The following is an 18,803-nucleotide window of genomic DNA, read 5'->3' on the forward strand; positions in this document are numbered from 1 at the left end:
CTGAGCCAAAGCCAAGGGGGGCTGTCTCCTCCTCTTCCCCAGCAGCTGCTGCTCCCTCCGCTCACAAGCCAGGGCAGGAGACCGAGCGGCAGCGACTCCTCCGGCTCCTGAGAAGTGGATCCGCTCGGGGCCACCGTGATGCCTGGAGTCGCGGGGGTCCTTCTGGTCCTGCTGCTCAGCCAGGGCCTTGCGGGCGGCCGGGCGCAGCTGCTGCAGCAGCTGCCACAGGCGCACCAGCAAAAAGGTACAGTCGAGGCATGGGCTCTAGATTACATACTTTGTCGGCCCGAGGCTGCTCCCTGGTCCCTTCTTCCGACAGTTGCTGGCAGGGGACCGCTTTCCTGCTCTGCCCGTGGGATGCGCTTTGGGGCGAGAGGGTCTAAGCTTGAAGCAAGTTCACTTTCAACTCCGTCAGTTGGGCAGAGGGAATTGCCTGCCTTTCCCCAAAAGAACACGAAGTGCTTTTCATTGTTCATTCGTTCCTGAAAGAACTTGCTATCACTATACATCCTGCAAATGGATTTCCAAAATCTTTCCAAGAGGCAAACTTTTAACCAATTGAAGAAGTTTCTCCAAATCAGATTCTCTCCCTGCAGAGAAAGGTTTCCCAGGCTGTGGCTCATCTTGGAACTTTATGGAAGGCAGCTGATTTTTTTTTAAGGGACTTTGTAACTATTTGAACAGGGTTTGTAAAGTAGTGAAGTGTGGGGTTTTTTTTTTTTTTTTTTTCAGGGCAACGGCACCTCCAGCCTCATATTATCTTTACCCACATCCTATCTCAGGCATCCTATTAGAGTGAAATTTCTCCTTGCTTCAAATACAGATGAGACTTCTAAGTCATCCATATTTTAATTAAGACGACAATGACCAGATATAAACTGTAGGGGACTTTGGAAATCAATTGTGTTTAACGTAACTCAAATTATTCTCCTCAGAGAGCTTTAATGTTTATATGCATATCGTATCTGAAACTCTGGGGAACCTTTGAAGAGTTATTTTATGATCATGAATTTTAAAAGAAGCACATGTGCAATGTTTTAAAAACACAATTTATAGTACATAATTTCAGCAAACATTTTTTAAGTTGAAAAACATGCATCAAAGTAAAAAAAAAATTAAGAAAACTAAGGTTTCATCTTAGATATCATCAAATTTGCCCTAAGAGTATAAAACATGGAGATTAGCAGCTTTTGAAAGTTTTGATGGGTCCAAATGTGCCAAAATTTTGAAATATACTTATTCCTCTTTCAGTTAACTGAAATAAAGCTATGTCTAATAGTTCTGATAGGTTTTCCTCCTGTATCCTAGAATTTCTATCATTATTATTTTGTTTAAAAAGGAATTAAACAATGCACTAAGCTTCTTGCTACAATAATAACTCCCTGATTAAAATTCTGAAAATAAAAATGACCTAAGTTCACTATATGATTTTTCCTTCTATTTTTGTTTTTCCTTCTCTGAGAGGCAAAATGAGGTCAATGTGGCTTAATGAATAGCATTTATGAGACAGTGATTTTGGGAATAGTTCTGACAGCTGATTTATAAAAATACTACTTTTAAATATTAACCTGGCTCGATTATATAATATGCTTTAACAATACACAGTACTTTAATACTGTCAGGCAGTGGGGAGTGAAGAGAGGCCATATGCACCAATCCTTCAGTTCACTTGAATGGAACAGAAGCTTAGAGGATGCAGAGTAGGGACCAACTGGGTTGCTCAGAATTTCCCTTAGCATGTTCCCCCTCCCCTTTCTCTTCCCTCTCCTCCTCTCCCCTCCTCTCTTCTTCCCACCCCTTCCCCATCCCTTTCATTCTTCTTTTCTTCCTCCTGCTCTTCCACCTCATGCTCTCTCTCCTCTCTTCTCCTCTCTTCTCCTTTCTTCTCCCTTCTCTCCTCTTCCCTCCTCTCTTCTCTTCTCTTCTCCCCCCCCATCAGATAAAAATCAACCCTGAAAACTTGTACACTATATAGAATAGGGAATTTTATGTAAAATAACTGTAAGGTTGAGTGTACTATATAGGGTGCTCTATTCTACAATCTAAACCTGTTGTATCTTTTATGGATCCTTCGTAGTATATTTAGGATTGGATCAAGGATAAGTGGTTAAAATCAGCTAATAGTAAATGTATATATACTCTAAATATATTTCATAATACCTTGAGTGCTTTATAATTTAAAAATATCTTTCATGCATGAGCTTATTTAAACTTCCACAATTATTATTCTTACTGAACAAATTTAAAACCTAAGGTATGGAGTAGCTGTGACTTAAGTTGATGTCACTGATAATAACCTAACTTTTAGGAACTGACATAAATTTTTTATGCTAAAATTCTCTTTTTACAAAACCAAGATTTCTTTCCATTTATTTTTTGAGGCCTATTTCCTGTTCAATGTTGTTGTGCTTAATCAAGCTCTCAGTGAAGGTCACTGGATAAAGTTTGGTGGAAGTGTTTTCTTGGCTATCACCACCTTTTTTATTTCAATTGTACTAGCACTGACATTCTTGGCCAAACAGTAATTGTTTAGAATGATCTCTGTTTTTTGTTTTAGTACAATGCCAGTTTATTAAGAATGTTGACACGAAGCAATCATGTTTAAATGTTGAATTGAGTTAGAAACTTAACCAGATATTTTGTTTTTTCAAATCTTGTGTAGTTTCTATAGCATACGAAACTGTAGTATAACATTGATTCAAAAAGAATTGTATTTCAAGGAAATCCTTTAGCCACATTTAAATAACAAAATAGGAAAGTGATAGTCAAAGTGGTTTTGCATTTCAGTAAGACAGTAGTTACAATCTTTTCCTGATGTTCTTGTGAATAGTATGTGGAAATGATAATGTACTGGTAGGTAAATTGCAACTGATTGAAAATAGTTACCAAAGAATATTGCATAGTGGGTAAAGGTTAATCTGGATAGAAGTATCTAGAAGTGTGAGAGACATTTTCTTATGTTTATTTGTCTTAGTAATGGCTTGATGAAAGACATAAAATCTAAGCTTATCAGAATTGCAGGTGGTCCAAAATTGATTTGGGTAGCTAAACTGGTAAAAACAGATTTAGCAACTTTAAAGGACTCTATAGTGTGGACCATGCATGGGACATACATGAAGTTAAAATATTAAATGTACATAAATGTGTTTTTAGATGCCTTTTGTGACTTCAAATACAGACATGTTTGAGACCACCCTCACATAATGTTGGCAAGCATGCTTCAAAATTTCATTTGGAATTTCCACTTCACCATCAATTGTAGTTCTAAACTATCCTGTGCTATTAAATGTGAGAATACTTTATAAATTAGCTGAGAACTTTTTCAGGGGGTTTACTGTGGCTGTAAATTTAAAGTTAATTTTTTGGACTATCCTCTTTTGCTTCATATGTAACTCATTGGCTTATTCACTACATGCTCGTCTAATAGTTTAGTAAAAATCATTCAAACAGATAAATTTATGGCTGAGAATAAGAGCATTCAACATTGACTGTGATATAATAGGTATAGTAGAATTTTTTTAAATGACGAATTTTTAATTTTTATTCTCACATATCAGTGTATATAAGTTGCCGATCTGTCTTATACCTAAAACTCTTTTATTCTAGGATTGTATACAAAGTAATAAACACAAGACTTGCTACGGATTATGTACACGTTCTGACAATTCTTCCATAATTGATTTCAGTTGTCATAGATTCTAGAACATGGGACAATTGTTACCTACACTAATAACTACAGTGTTTATCTGTAGATATAATTATTTAAAAACTCAAATGAGTATCTCAACAGTTATTCCTAGGTATGTCTGTTGAAGAAAGCATGAGTCTATATCATAGGAGGGATTGAGTTAAATGGGAAGAAGAATTTCTGAAGCTCTAGGATTTTTAATTCTTATACCTTTCAACTGTATCACAATAGGTATGACAAAAAGTTTACTTTTTGGTAGCTTTTACTTCACAGTATTTTCTCAGTCTCCATTTATATAATACAGATAACTCACTTTTTTATTCATACATTTATTAATACTAATTATTCATGACAACGACTAATGTGCTAGACATTTCTACTTGGACCTCTGAGACTGAATCATTGTTCCTTCTTTTGATTGACATAGAGTTCGCAGTGAACTATAAGAAAAAAATTCTGAACTTTATTTGACTTCTCGCATCTCCTTCCATGATCTGCTTTGCAACTATGGAGTCACAATTCTGGATCACAATGGAAAAGGAGGAATTGGTACCTAGTCGGGTCCAGAATAGGGAAAATTAAGTTCAACCAAGCCTATGAATACATTGCATGATCAGTGGGGTGGCTAGCCATCTAAATTATAGAGTGCAAATGATGTATCAAATGTGCGGTTGTTTCCAGCCAACATACCTCTCCAGTGGCATTGTGCCATGTGGTTGCAGTATGGCTGGAAGAGTTTCCAAACAGGGTAATAATAATAATAAAAATGAATGGCTACTCCAGGTGATCTGTTCCAGTTTCCAATAGGCCCTTATTTAGCAGCTGGAGACAGGGAAAAAGATCAGAAATAAAGTGTTATCAATGCCCAAACAAATTGTTTAACTTATAAAAAGACTAGGGTTTAGAACTTCTGTACAGTCACAACTTCTAACTTGGCAATGAAGCAGGAACTTAGGGAGAAGCCCAGTTGTAGTGAATGAGTAAACAAGGTAGAGCTTAGAGATGGACAGAACTCAGTTGCACGTGGTTCTCAAGATGCATGCCAGGCTCAGTGTATAACAGATAGAAAAAAAGGCTAATTCTGTGCTGAGCCAATTAGTAAGACTCATTTCAAAGGAGAATCTGTACGAAATTGGTGGGGTTGGGCCTATGTGTATTGAGATGTGGTTAATAGATGAATGTGTTCAGTAAGTAAAACAGACAAAAAAAAAGTCCCGGCTCTTGTGGAGTTTATATTCCAGTTGAGGAATTAGAAAATACAATGAATCTATAATGAATCAGTGATATAACAAATACCTATGTTTTTGGGAGTGTAGTGGGTGATGAGATACCTGAACAATCAAAGAGCAGGATACGAAGAGTCAGAAGTTCTAGGAGTGGGGAGGGATTGGCTGCTATTTTAAATAGAACGATAAAGGTTGACCTCATTGAGAAGGTCACATTTGAGCAAACACTTGACGGTGATGTGGGAGTGATTTACACAGACATCACGTGGAAGAGTAAGTACCCTCCACATAGGGAACAGGTTTGTATAGGTCTAAGCTGGAACATAGTGAGAAGTTCAGAGAAGTAATGTAAAAATGTTGCCTTTCAGTCTGAGTGAGATGGTGGTATGGGAGAGTTTTGAGCAGAGTTAATGAATGAATAAAATACTATTTAATATTTATTTTTTTCAAGCAGGCTCTAATTCATTGGACTAGACCAATAGTCTAATAGTAGGATTATTTTTTATTTATTTCCTGGCCCAAATCTCCCATTCATAGAGCATATTTCAGTGATTCCATTCCAGGGTATTCTGTTTCCTACTTTAAGTATCTTATTGGGAAGCTTAGATGCACCTTTATAAAACTTTTTTTTTTTTTTTTTTTTTTTTTACTTTTGGTATCTCAGTTCTATTCCACACTTAAAATATTATCAATACCTTAAAACAACTCAGGGAACTTCTACATAGCCTTTTAATTTGCTCAGTGTTCTTAGAACTATCCCATAGTTTTCTTAGAGAGATTTTAACTAATGTGCATGTTAAAACAAAAATAAATTATTCATAATCCACATGAATATGTATATATGTTAGAGTTCTCTTTCTTATTGTTCGTTTCAGTATCAGAGCTAAAGTTTAGATACTATTGTTGAAAATGACACAATGATATATTGATCCACTGACTTCTTTTATGAAATGAGCTTTGAAATGTTACCTGTTTTTTTTAATCAGAAACTTATTCTATGCTCTGTTTTGATTTTATAACTTCTTTAAGGATCGCGTTAAGTCTTGCAGTAACCTTTGGAGTAAAGTAATACAATTTTGGCCTGACTAAATTCTATTTAGAACAAATATAGGAAAATAAAATTGCTTAGCTTCTCTCTCTCTCTCCCTCTTTTTGTCTCTCTCTCTCTCTCTGTCCCCCTCTCTTTCCCTCCCTTGCTCCCTCTCTCCTTCTCCCCCTTCTCTCTCTGCTGTATCCTCCCTTCCTCCCTCCTTTCTGCCCCTTTGTTCTTTCCTTCTCTCCTTCTCTTTCACTGTTCCTTCATTTCTACTTTTCTTCTTTTTCCTTCTGTATCTCTTTTGTGAATACTATGTGGTTTTCAAAGATTTCAAAAATACAACTTTTAGGAAGATTTATGTAAAGCAAACTTCACTTAAATCTTTCCTCTTATTAAAACACCACTGACAATTACTATCTGAGGATAGTTTTGAGGCATAATCTAAACTTACATGGTGAGTTAAAGCTAGATGTTGGCCTGTCAAATATCTATCTATTTATATAATATGGTATTTATTACATACTGAATTCTTTGAAAAAAGTCAGTGCATGTGCCTTGAAAAGAGCAAGATCCAAACAGATACACCTACAAATTGGAGCAGAATTTATCTCAAAATTCCTTCTGGAGGAGTGTAGAACACTGACATAGTCATAAAAAGATTGAAAGAGTTCCATTTGAAGTTGACCTCAGTTAAGACAGAAAATTTAGCATGCCTTCTAGACTCTCTGTATGTTTGTAGATATGCATATGTTTCCACATATGCATATATACATGTATGTTTTATTTATAGTTTAAAACTCACGGTACCTAATTAGTGTATTTAGTATATTTCTATTTGGTTTGGTTTTTAATCATTAGATTTTCAGTTTTATCAAAAAATGTAGAATAAGGGAATCTAAGAACTGAATTTGTGGAAAAGCCTCATTGCCTTGATAAATGATTATGGTCTGAAGAATAAATTGTAAATGGGATCATTATATTTTCAGTATGGTAGCTGTACTGTCAAAGCCCCAAGGTGAAACCCCTTTTAAGTTTCTGGTAGCAGATAAGAGTTTGCCATATCAAATAAAGTTTGCCAAAAGCCTGTAGAACTGCCATAAGTTTCTGGCTAATCGCCTGCTCTGCCTTTTTCAGTTGCTGAACAAGGCTGTAAGTACAAAGAAGAACATGAAGTAGTGCAATTGTTATTTTTAGGTAGCTACTTTATCTCATTGGTTTGTTCTGAGGAGTATATAAACTAATGAATATAAAGTATGGAGCATCTGTTACGGCCTCAATATACATAAGTTTTCAAAATGCCTCAAAGAAATGAATTAAGTCTAAAAACTGTCTTGGTGCCAAGAAATTCTTTGGCTTAACTCAGCACTTTTTCTTCAATGCTGTGGTATACCAAATTTAGCTGAGGCCATTAATGAAAGAATTGCTCATATACTTAAAAACACAAGTGTATAAGTATAGTTTTAATTGGAATTTGTTTATTAATAGTTTAATATTCTGAACTTTATAGTTTAGTCTACACAAAATAGCCATTAACATATACCTCTTTATACTTTAAATTTCAATATACATTCCTCTGTTTTGGAGATAACCTTGAATAGTAGGAAAAGTAAAGACTTGGGAGATGGAAAGAATTAGATTCACAGCCATGTTACCATTATTTTATTTATTTATTTTTACTAAGAGCAAAAACCTGAGTAAACAGAGTTTAAATTTCCTATTACAATTTTAAAATCAAATTAAATGAGATAACATATGTGAAAATACTTGGTAGCTAATCAGCAAATATTAGCTCTTTTCTTCTTTCCCCTTTATTATTTGAACACAAAGCTCAGAAGTGATATTTGTAGTGCATACAACATCCCTTTTGCCTAAGGAAAGCAAAACATTATAAAAGTTTCCTTGAGTAGACCCTAAGAGATCATAAATGGCAAACTATATCACTGCAGAGAGATTGAAGAATTCTATCAAGGTCAGACAACAAGTCAGCAACAGAGACAGGAAGAAACATAAGGTCCTATAATTAGCAAATAGTTATGTTAGTAGCTCAATGTGAGAAGTGATTTAAACAGGCAACAGGATAGACATGTTAGCAAGACTTTGTGGTTATTTGTATTTCAAATATGTTATAATAAACATTTTTTCTAAGAATCTCTCATTTTTGGACATGCATTTATTTAGGGATTGACGAACTATTTTTAAAGACCTCTTTTAAATATGTAATGTGTTAGAAAAATATATGACACATAGTAAGTGCTCCATAAAGATTTGTTAATATTTTCAATCTAGTGGTTCCCAAGCTTTTTGCGTTGAGTTCTTTTTACTTTAAAAAATAGCAGGCTGATTTATGCTGTATTAGAAATTTAAGTTCGAATATATAAATATGTATACTAATCAAACCATTTAAAAGAAAAGTAATAAAAATAATTACATGTTAACAAACAACGTAGTTTCATGAAAAATGATTTTATATTCCAAAACAAGAGAAACATAGTGAGAAAAAGGATATTGTTTTTATACACAAACTGCTTTAATGTCGATTAATAGCAGAGAACTAGATTCTTATTTCTGCTTCTTCAAATTATTATAATGTGTTGTTTGGTTAAAGTATTTGAAGAAATATATAACATATACAGATACATTGCTGGAAAAGGAAGAATTTCAATGCCCTTTCAGATAGCTGTATGTCTTTTTCTTTGATTCTACATCAGTATGTATTAGCTTTTTAGACATTGGCTGTAATATGCTATCTGAAACGATATCAATTTTCCTTTTTTACTCTGTAATATTAAATTCCACTAGTCCCTCTTGCACTTGGAAAGAGTTTTACTCATCACTGATTATATCAGAAAGATCTTTAAATATTAGAAGCTATTAATCTTACAGTGGTGGAGACAAGTTTTCCAAATTTTTAATTTTCACTTGCAAGTTCAAATGTAATCATTAGCAACATATTTTCTTCAGTTACTCCATTCCTTTTTGACAAAATGTCTATTAAGTCAGACATTTTTAAACTCAAGAATTAAGTTTCTTCAGCTTTCTTCGGGGTAAAAAGGATATTCCATGAAAAAAGTAGCCAGTTTAATGTGCATCTCAAACAATTGTACAGGGTAGCATGAAGTAGGTTTACAGTTGTTCATAAGGAAAATAATACAATAATTAATAAATAATAATATGCAAATATACTCTGTTTCATATACTCACAACTATGAACCTACTTTTGCCCCAACCTGTGTGTTTTTCCTAAAATAAACCATTATATTTAAGTTTTCAGTAGATATAAAAAAGATGTGCCCATGGCTCAAAATTTAATAAAATCAATAATTGTTTCTTCTTCATTAAGGATGTTCGGTCAAACTACCTTTTTATTTTCTTTTGTGAGTATGTGTTGATAAAGACTAAAATGACCACTAACATAGCTTGCTTTTATTTGTGCTAACACATCAGTGTTACCCACCAGTACTTTTGTACTATTGGTGCAAACGTCAATATAGTGAAAAAAGCAAATAAGGACTAAATCTTGTTATGAAGATAATTTTTACCTTGAGGATTGATCCCAGAATCAATGGACCTTACTTTAAGCTTTACAGTGTATAGATGATTTCTTTACCAGATCTCCAAAGGCTACCACTATGTAAAGACTAATTTTGTAATTAGAAAGAGCCTAAAACACTTCAGTTTTTACCCCAGGTCTAGTCCAGGCCAGAAATACCTTTTTCTTCCAAAGAACACAAATCCAGAGAGCTTCTTTTAGAGGAAAAGCAGGGAATGGTTAAAACCAGCCACACGTACTTGTGGAAATTCAAAATGTCTACACACCATCTTCTTCTTCTTCTTCTTCTTTTTTTTTTTTTCTTTCATTTGCCCAGTTAAAAGTGGAAATAGTTTTCTTATCCATGGTGAGAAATATGTTTATCTCCAGTGGATTTAAAAAGTGAACACATGACCAAGGTTTAACACAAAGGAAGAATGCTAATATTTGGAATCCTGAATTAGCAGGGGGGTTATTTGCACCTTGCTGTGCTACCAAGTTCACCTCGGGAGGGACTTCCCTACTTTTCAGGAGGAGAATCCTTGCTGGAAGCACTGTCTCATGTGTCTCTTGAAATAATGAGTTTTCTTTCATTCCCCCCCACCCCTGAACTTTGAAAGTTTTGTGCTTTTAAAGGTATTCAAAAGGTTTAATAATATTTGGAACCCAAAACATGATCCTCTACTCTGTGCCCATCTCATCAAAACCGTTATGTAAGTGTCCAATGGTAGATCTAGTTCATGTCTCTTGATTTGTTGTGAGATGTTGTTCAGAGACTTAAGGATTCATCTTTTGACCCAAATTTTCACTGTTTGGAGGATCTGTTTCCCACTGCCCTAATAGGTAAGATATTTAGATTTCTAGAGCATAATTATCAAACACACGTGTGTTAAAACATGAAGAGTGGAAAGATTGTCACAGACTACATAGACAAATTGCTTAGAACCTTTTTAGCAATGTAACTTAAATGAGTAAATTTTTGAAAATCATATGTTTCAGCTCCACCAACTTATTCTTCTTCCAGTGTAATTTATCTTTAATCATCATTAGACTGGTTTTATGAAAGAGAGCCTCCCCCAAATGAAACTTATTTATAAAAAAATGTGTATTTATTCTTACATATTTAAACTTCAGTCACCTTCAAAATATTCTCCATTTGGTGCAATACAACTATCAGGACATTTTCCCACTGCTCGAAACAGTTTTTGAACTTGTCGATTTTGATGCCTTTTAGTGCTCCTGCTGTTTTTTTTGTTTCACCTCTTCTACATTGGCAAAAAGTCTCTCTTTGAGGACTTCTTTCATTTGGGAAACAAAAAAAAAGTACTGAGGGTGAGATGGGGGTGAATAGAAAGAGGGGGGCACAGAGGCTGTACTGTTTTTGGTCAAAAACTGCTGAACTCTCAGTGTGGCGTGGGTGGGTGCACTTGTAAATCACACATCATGAAATGGGCAAATGCAGTTTTCAAAAGCAATTCACTGAAGCCAAATGCAGCCTCTGACAATAACGCTAGCTGATACACTGATACAGATGGGTTCCTAGAACACTCACCAGGTAAGGAAAACCTGTACTACAAGGGTTCTGCCCTCCAGAAGATAATTTTGGGTTTTTTTGGGGGGTCCCCCTCATATATTGGCAGAATTTATATTTAACAGTCTATCTTTTTTCTATAAAAAATTATTATTAGTCAAAGGTAACAAATAATGTGGAATCCATACCCTGCTGAATAGCATGCTTTAATCCTCCTTCTCATGACCTTTGAAAAGATTATTATATGTATATTTTTGCCATGTACCTCCTAGTAACAGAAAACATTGGTATGAAAGGGAAATGTTTTAAAATACATATTCTATCTTTATTTGTTTTGCAGTCAATGGTATGTTTAAAAATTCTTCAAAAATACTTTTAATATTTCTCTTTATTATGTCTTCCTCAAGCTTCTAAAAAATACTTTTCACTAAACTTTCAAGGACCAATTTTTACCATACGGTTCCTGACATGATAGTACTTTAAATGTGCTGAGTAAGCAAGACTATCCTAAAGTTCCTCATCTATCTAGGATCTGAAATTTTATCTGGAGATATTAATTCCTTCAGTTTCCTCTCAGGGCATTTTCAGATCCTAGGAGAGACATAAATTTTTTTTTGAATTAACACATGACTGTATTTAGCCTCTTCTGAATATAATTCTATGGATTAGGTAAAAATTGGTTCAGTTATGTAATGAACCTGTTCTGTTTATTATTTTCAATTACCTAATGATTTGAAAACCAATCCAATCATCTTTTAGAGAAATTTCAAGAGCTATTGCTATTGAAGAAAGCTAGAAGGGCATTTAATCAACTAGCTTCTCTTCCAAGATCTTTAGATAATTAATAGTTAGAAATTACTAAAGCAAGTTTCAAAATAATAGGACTTTTATTTTTATCTACTGCTATATCTCCAGTCTTTAGTCTGACATATATGGTAGTTACTCAATGAAAAATGTAAAATGAGTAAAGAAGTCATTCTTTTGACAGACCAAAAGGTTTCCTTTTTAGAAATTTTACATGTATTTTTTCTAATGTTTTTATAGTCTGAATATTTTTATAACATAAATTTTCACAAGTACTGATACACAATGTGCACAGATATGATATTATTATAATACCATTTAAGTGATAAATAAAATATTTTAGAAAGTGAATCTACTTTAAATTACCTTGCTTCTTGAGATACATTTTTCCTCCTGAGAATATTCCAGGCAGACTTGAGCAATTTTTAAGTTCTGAATTAGGAATACATGCTTATTGGCTGAGTCAGAAGTTTTCTACATGTAAGGGCACTTTGGATGAGAATTACAATACATAAAATTAAAATGCCCAGTTAATATGTAAATTCTTAGGTTAGACTCTAGGTAACTCAGATAAGTGCCTTTATTGGCATGTGTTTTCATTTTTCTTTGTGTCTTCTCTGACACTTCTGAAGTCCTTTTTATTTCAGGAAAAAAAAAAAAAAACCTTAAAAAAATATTTTCACCAGGCCTTCATAGTATGTCAATTAATACATGTACTGTGCCCTTTGATTTGTTTCTTCCTTGGCGTTATTAACAATCGAAGTGGTTACATACCGAAAATTAATGAAAGAGATTTGTAGTTTAAGAAACATGGTACACGTATCCTTTTTATTTTAAGAATGGAGCTCTAATATAAGGCAAGGCAGAATTGATCTTCAGCAAATGAGGGTTTTTTCCTCTTATAGAAGTGAATTAGAGAGAAAGCGGGACAGGGTATGACCTTGAGAGCAGGGCCCAGGTGTCTTTTGTTACTACTTTGCCCTCGTTGCATAGTACAGAACCTGGCAGATAGAGCGGTCACGCTACTAAATACTGAATGATGAAATAAAGGAGAGCTAATTTTTAGCAAAAGACCCATACTTATAGGTATTGAAAATTATCGATAGTTAAGAACATTATGCCATCCAAAGTAGGCAGTTAACATTTCTACTCAAGTACAAAGAAAGAGAACCAAAGTTAGAATTAGCCAAGACATGAGGAAAAGGTGTGAGATCTTGGAATACTAAAATTAAATACTTAAGTATGATCCTTTTAGGAGTTCACCAGCTCTCATTTTATATATATCATAGAAGCTAACATTCAAGACCCCGCACCAGTTTCCTTCCTGATGCCTCCATACTTTCCTTGGAAAGGATTCCCACTTTACTTTTTTCCAAACGAATCTGTTTTTACTCACTTTCTTGCAAAAAGACAGGCTCTCCCTCTTGGCCTTTACCGAGCTACCTGAGCCAGCCAGCACAAACCTTTCCTCTTTCCTTAGCACACCCTACTTCTGCACACCATAGCTCTGCTTTTACTTCTAAAATGGAGCTAAAAACTGGTTTCCTCATGTGCTCAGTAATGAATCTGCTTCTGTCTGATCACATCTGTCACTTCAGCCCCACAGATCATTATGTCTAGTATAATCTTCATCATATTATGTACTTGAATTTTTATTTTTCCTCCTTGATTTATCTGTTTATGTGCTGGGAGTGTGAGAGATGTGGGGTTTGTGTTGAAATTATATAGTTTTTTTTTTCTTTTTTAAATACCAATTGAAGCACCTGGCGATTGAATTCTGTGTGAACTCAAAAGACTATTTATTACAACATTTTCACTCGGGCATTTACTTAAAGGGAATAGAAAAGTGGCACGGCACTTTCATTTTTATTCTCTTGGACAGGTATTCTTCCTAGATAAAGGAAAGGAAAGTGACCAAAAAGACAGTGTGAATTGAATAAGGAAGATAATCTGCAGTCAACTATGGAATTACCAGCATATTAACAAATTCTGTTAAATTAAATATTCTACTAAAACAGAATTAACATCAAACATTTAAAAAATTTGTGTTCAGCGATTAGCTGATATAACTTGTAGATAGAGCAGAGTCTATAAACTAAATGTCTGAATTTAAGTAACTACATAGCATAGTTACCATGATTTCCATGGAGAGAAAAAATTAAATCCTATCAGATAATCTTAATTACACCCTCTTTTTCCATCATGCTGTTATCATATGTTTTACATTTGTATAGCATCTGGCATCTTGGGTGTTTTATTGTTTTCCCACTATTCCAATGCCTCTATGCAAAGCTTTTGAGTATGGTGGCATAACTCAGTAGAGTATGCTTCTACAGTTGGAATACAGGGAGATGGATACTTAACATGAGTGGCTTACCCTGCTAAAAATAGGAAGGACTAAGAATAGCATCCCAGGTTTCTAGACCCCAGACATGAACTTTAGTTCTATAAAAGCTCTCTCTAATATGGAAAGTAGCAATTTTACTTAAAAAGGATAAAGCAAATATGAGAATGGTAACACTATAACAATATTTAAGGATAGATAGTAGGGTTTTGATTGTTGAAATTTGAATTTATAGATAATCTTTAACATGTTCTCTGATTTAATCAAAAAATGATAATTTTTCATGTTCTGTAGAGGGAAACATCCATTTATTTTACCAGTGTGTTTAAGATAATTCTTGTTTCTTCTTCCACTTAATTGAAGTGTTTAATTCATTTTCTATTCAAAAAGATGACCAGACACAATTTAGAACTTATATACTATGTTGTTTTATATTTATACATACTTATTTCCTGTCTTTCTTGGTAGAATTGTGTATGGTTTTACATATTTGGGAATTATAAATTCCATTTATTGTAATTCAGTTAGTAAAGTATTGCTGTTAAATTCTAATATTATTTAGATATTTCCTTTGAGGGATCTGAGAGACTTACAATGAAATCATCATTTCATCAAGATTTCTTTCTAATAAGACATTCACCATTACTGGAATTATATTTTGTGCATTATATTCCATTGATATAATTTAAAACTTCCATTAACTTCACTATAAATGGAATTTTGTTATATCTGACTCCATAATAAGTGGGTTACAGTATTGTTGACATTTAGTAGAATTACAAATCTTTGTGTCTTGGTGTACTCTGCATTAAAATGTATTATGTGTGCTTTTAATTCTCTTCAAAGAAAGTACTATTGATTTACATAGTTCTATAAAAGACTTTTGTTAAACTCCATTGCTTGGTTTCCTGGTGGCTTTTTTCCTTTTCTGATATCATTTGAAATTTCTCAATGTATTTCATCTAATAGTTGGATAAAAATGAGAGAAAACGTATGGATATGTTTTTGTGAGTTATCTCTGTCTTTATAAAGCCTTTGTTGTTCTTAAGCTGTGATTCGTAGCTTTCTTTTGCAACCTTCTTTTATTCTATACTTTATTATGAAGCTCTTGTAGAAAACGAAGTATTTCAGGTAGTGCTAAGGGCACCTTTCTCTTTTAAAGAGTGGAATTAATCTTTTTGTTTGTTTGTTTCAAGCTCAGGGGATAAATCTCAGTTAGAATAGGATCTTTTATCTGGATTCATATTTCTGGGACCCATGGCTGACCTCCTGTCTAGGAGCTGTGGGAGAGGAGGAGGGGCCTGGGGTAAAGGAGATGGCAAAGACAATGGACTTGGATTCTAAGAGACTTTGCGTTGGGATCTCCTTATCTCTTCCTAGAAGATCTCAGAAGTTAGTATCTAGCTTCAGGGAATCTCTTTTTTGGCTCTGCAGGGCCCTTAAAGCACCAGACCCAGAGGGAAAATTGCCTGAGAATAATCTTAAAGCTGTTAGTTTTAGAACCAGTTTCCTTAAGGGTCTGAGAGTCAGGGCTGATCAATGTTTAGGCCACAACTACTCATTGTACTTTGATGGGAGGAACATTTTAAATTCATCCAGGTCAAGATATTATGTGCTTAAACCATACCACTTTTTCTCATCTTCTTTCTTTTTCTGCTCTTTCCTGTCTCAGGAGAAAAGGGTCACGGAGATAGTAACTACCTCAAAAGACAGCTTTATATGTCACCATTATACCGCCTACAGCCTTAGTTCTTCAGCTTGGTTAAGAAGCATCCCGTTTGTACCTTAGAGTAACATTTTTTGGAATAGAAATGCCTTTCACAACAGTTTTAATAAGCATTTTTAATTCAACAATAAAGTAATTTGGAGCATCATTTTCATCTGTTTCTATGTCCCAAGATAAGAGTATCTGGAGGCTAGATTTCCTGCTAAGTTTCTTAGCATTATTGCCAGGTCAGAAATGAGGCATATTAACATGAAACATGTTGTTCAGTATCTGGAAGCCAAAATACAATAAGCATTGTTAATTTAGTTGAAGAAAAAGACAGCTGTTTAAGATTAGCCTTCTCGTGTATGTGTGGGAGTTAACAGAATAATGTCTCTTTCCCAAGATATGTGTTTTTCTTTTGTTTATATGCAAATTTTCATTAATGAAGGAATTCATAAACTAAATGAAATAATAAAGTGTTTTATAGTTTAGTTGGAAGTTGGTTGACATGTTTACTGTGGATTCAAAGTTCTAGAAACCAAATGACTTCTAAAATCTAGACCAGTAATTTTCAACCAGTGTTTTGCAAGAATTCCTAAAACACGCAATACCTAACTATTGAGTCAGGGACCCTGACCTCATTTCCCTTAGATTGTCAAATTAAAAATAAATAATAATGACAACAGCCAACACAAAAGCTGTGCAGTATGAAAGAATCAAAACCGTTGCCCTTGACTGTGTGTTATACTTTGGGTTATAGTTTCCTGTAGTACAACTCCATTTCCCAAACCAACCTTTATGGTAACAATTATTTAGAGCCCTGCCGGGATCAATGCCTTGCAGTTAAATCGCTGTTGTTCTGCTACGCGTACTCTGATCATTATCTAGGTTTCACAGATTTATGTAAATGTGTGTAGTAAGATTTCTGTGGAAAATATAGTTTGCACATTGAGTTTAAACTTCTTATTTCCATTTTGCTTTCCACAAGCTTTAACTGATTTTCTGTTCTGTCATAGAGGTGGCACCAATTATATGCCAGACATTTTATTCACTTTGTTTCCACTATTTCTGAGATCCCTGAGAACTGGTGCTCTTGTGGTTACTATTCTACAGCTGAGGAAATGAGGGTCCTCTGGACTGTATGTCATATAGGCACAATCTCTTTTTATCAACACATTTTTTGAATTATAATTTACATGCAATAAAATTAACACATAAGCATATATTTAGATGACATTTAACAATGTATACACTACTGTAACTACCACTCCAATGAAGAACGTTTTCACTTTTCTAGAAAGCCCATCTCCTTGCTCCTTGTAGTCTCCTTCCACACCCCACCTCTTATCTGATTAGATTCATCGATTCTAGAATTTCCTTTATACAAATCACCAACTATGTACTTTTCTGAGTCTGCCTTCTTTTGCTCAGCATAGTATCTATAAAAACCATCCATATTTTTGTGCTTATCTATATTTTCTTCTTTTAATTTCTAAGAGTTTCCAATACATAAATATAAAAAATTTAACACTGTTGATGACATTCGGGTTTCAGTTTTTAGCTATTATGAATAAATTTGCCACATACAAGTCATGTACAAGTCTTTCTATGAACATGTTTGCATTTTTCATATTTATCTAGGAGTAGAATTCCTGGGTTGCATAAAGAATATGCATTTAATATTATAATAAATGTGAAAATTGTTTTCCAAAGTGGTTGTTTCATTTTACTTTTCCAAAGCAAAGGCATGATCTTAATCTAGTGATGGATACTTACTTTTAGCAACATAACTTTTCTTGTAAGCTATCTTTTGGGATAAAGAATGGTGACATAACTGTTCATTTTTCTCTCTAATCTTTCATTTTTCTGAATCCCTCTTTTAAAAAAGTAAGAAAATGATGATAAAAAGCTTGTTTTATATGGAATGATTTTATTCTTTAAGAGTCTTTCTGGCAAAATTTTTAATTGAAATTCTACGTATGTATACAAACAGAATAAAGTAGACTTTGTTCAACTATCAGAGCAGGTTTTTTGTAACTTGTTCGTTAATGTTCTGTAGTATTATCATCATGGGTATAGCAATAATAACAATTATGGGAAAAGTCCCAATTTATTCATTAGGCAAAAATGTGTTGAACATGTACTGTAAGAAAAGGTTTTCTATACTGTACATACAAAGATGAGCAAGACATTCTTTTTCTGCAAGAATTGTGTAAGTAGAGAATACAGTAAGTATATATATACAATAAGATTAATACAGGCAGTATGTATGTGGAAAGAGAGGCTTGTTATAATTTTTCATATTAAACATCCACATGTACCTAAGCAATATCTTTATTTCAGTTGTTTGGTTTACTTATTATTATTAACTAGACGTATTTTAATGCAAAATTTCCTTTAAATTTGTGTACTAGTAGCTTGGTGCAACATAGTGACTAAAGCTACTATACTTCTATTTCTGGAATCTGATTTGTGGGCATTGTCTGCAAGATATTTTATAACTGCAATAATAAAGCAATCAGAGCTAAGCTTCCAGAGACTAGATGTGCTTATTAGCAATAAAATATAGTCAAAATATGCCAGGCATAAACATTTTTTAATGTAATGGAATTACTTCAGCACATAGTTCATCTAAATTAAATGAATTTATAATTGAGGTTTATGTGCAAGAAAAGAGAAAATTTATCTGCTGTGCAGACTATATATGCTTTTAATATCACAGCTGTCTTAGAGATCTTTTGCTAGTGAGTGTGGGCACCATTAAATGCAACTGCCTTCTTCTACTGTGGGTACAAATATATGGCAAAACTAGACCAAAATTAGAAAAATAAAAAAGGATTGTAGGGAAATGGGGGAGAAAAACATTAAAAGAGAGGAGGAAAGCTAATTTCTTCATTCTTTCTTTTCTCAAGGTTGTTACCAAAGTAATTTTCGATC

General features: G+C 33.8%; 1 protein-coding gene across 1 annotated transcript in view; it reads left to right on the forward strand.

Annotated features, from left to right (window-relative positions):
* The first annotated feature begins 39 nt into the window (after positions 1-39).
* Positions 40-18,803, forward strand: part of LAMA2 (laminin subunit alpha 2) — a 521,547-nt gene continuing 502,783 nt past the window's right edge. Inside the window, exon 1 of the mRNA XM_090279831.1 lies at positions 40-244. Within this exon, the coding sequence (XP_090135957.1) occupies positions 139-244 (106 nt within the window). The 5' untranslated portion in view covers positions 40-138. The remainder of the gene's footprint in view (positions 245-18,803) is intronic.

Source organism: Furipterus horrens, unplaced genomic scaffold, assembly GCF_987537825.1.
Source record: "Furipterus horrens unplaced genomic scaffold, mFurHor1.1.pri manual_scaffold_6, whole genome shotgun sequence".
Classification (NCBI taxonomy): domain Eukaryota; kingdom Metazoa; phylum Chordata; class Mammalia; order Chiroptera; family Furipteridae; genus Furipterus; species Furipterus horrens.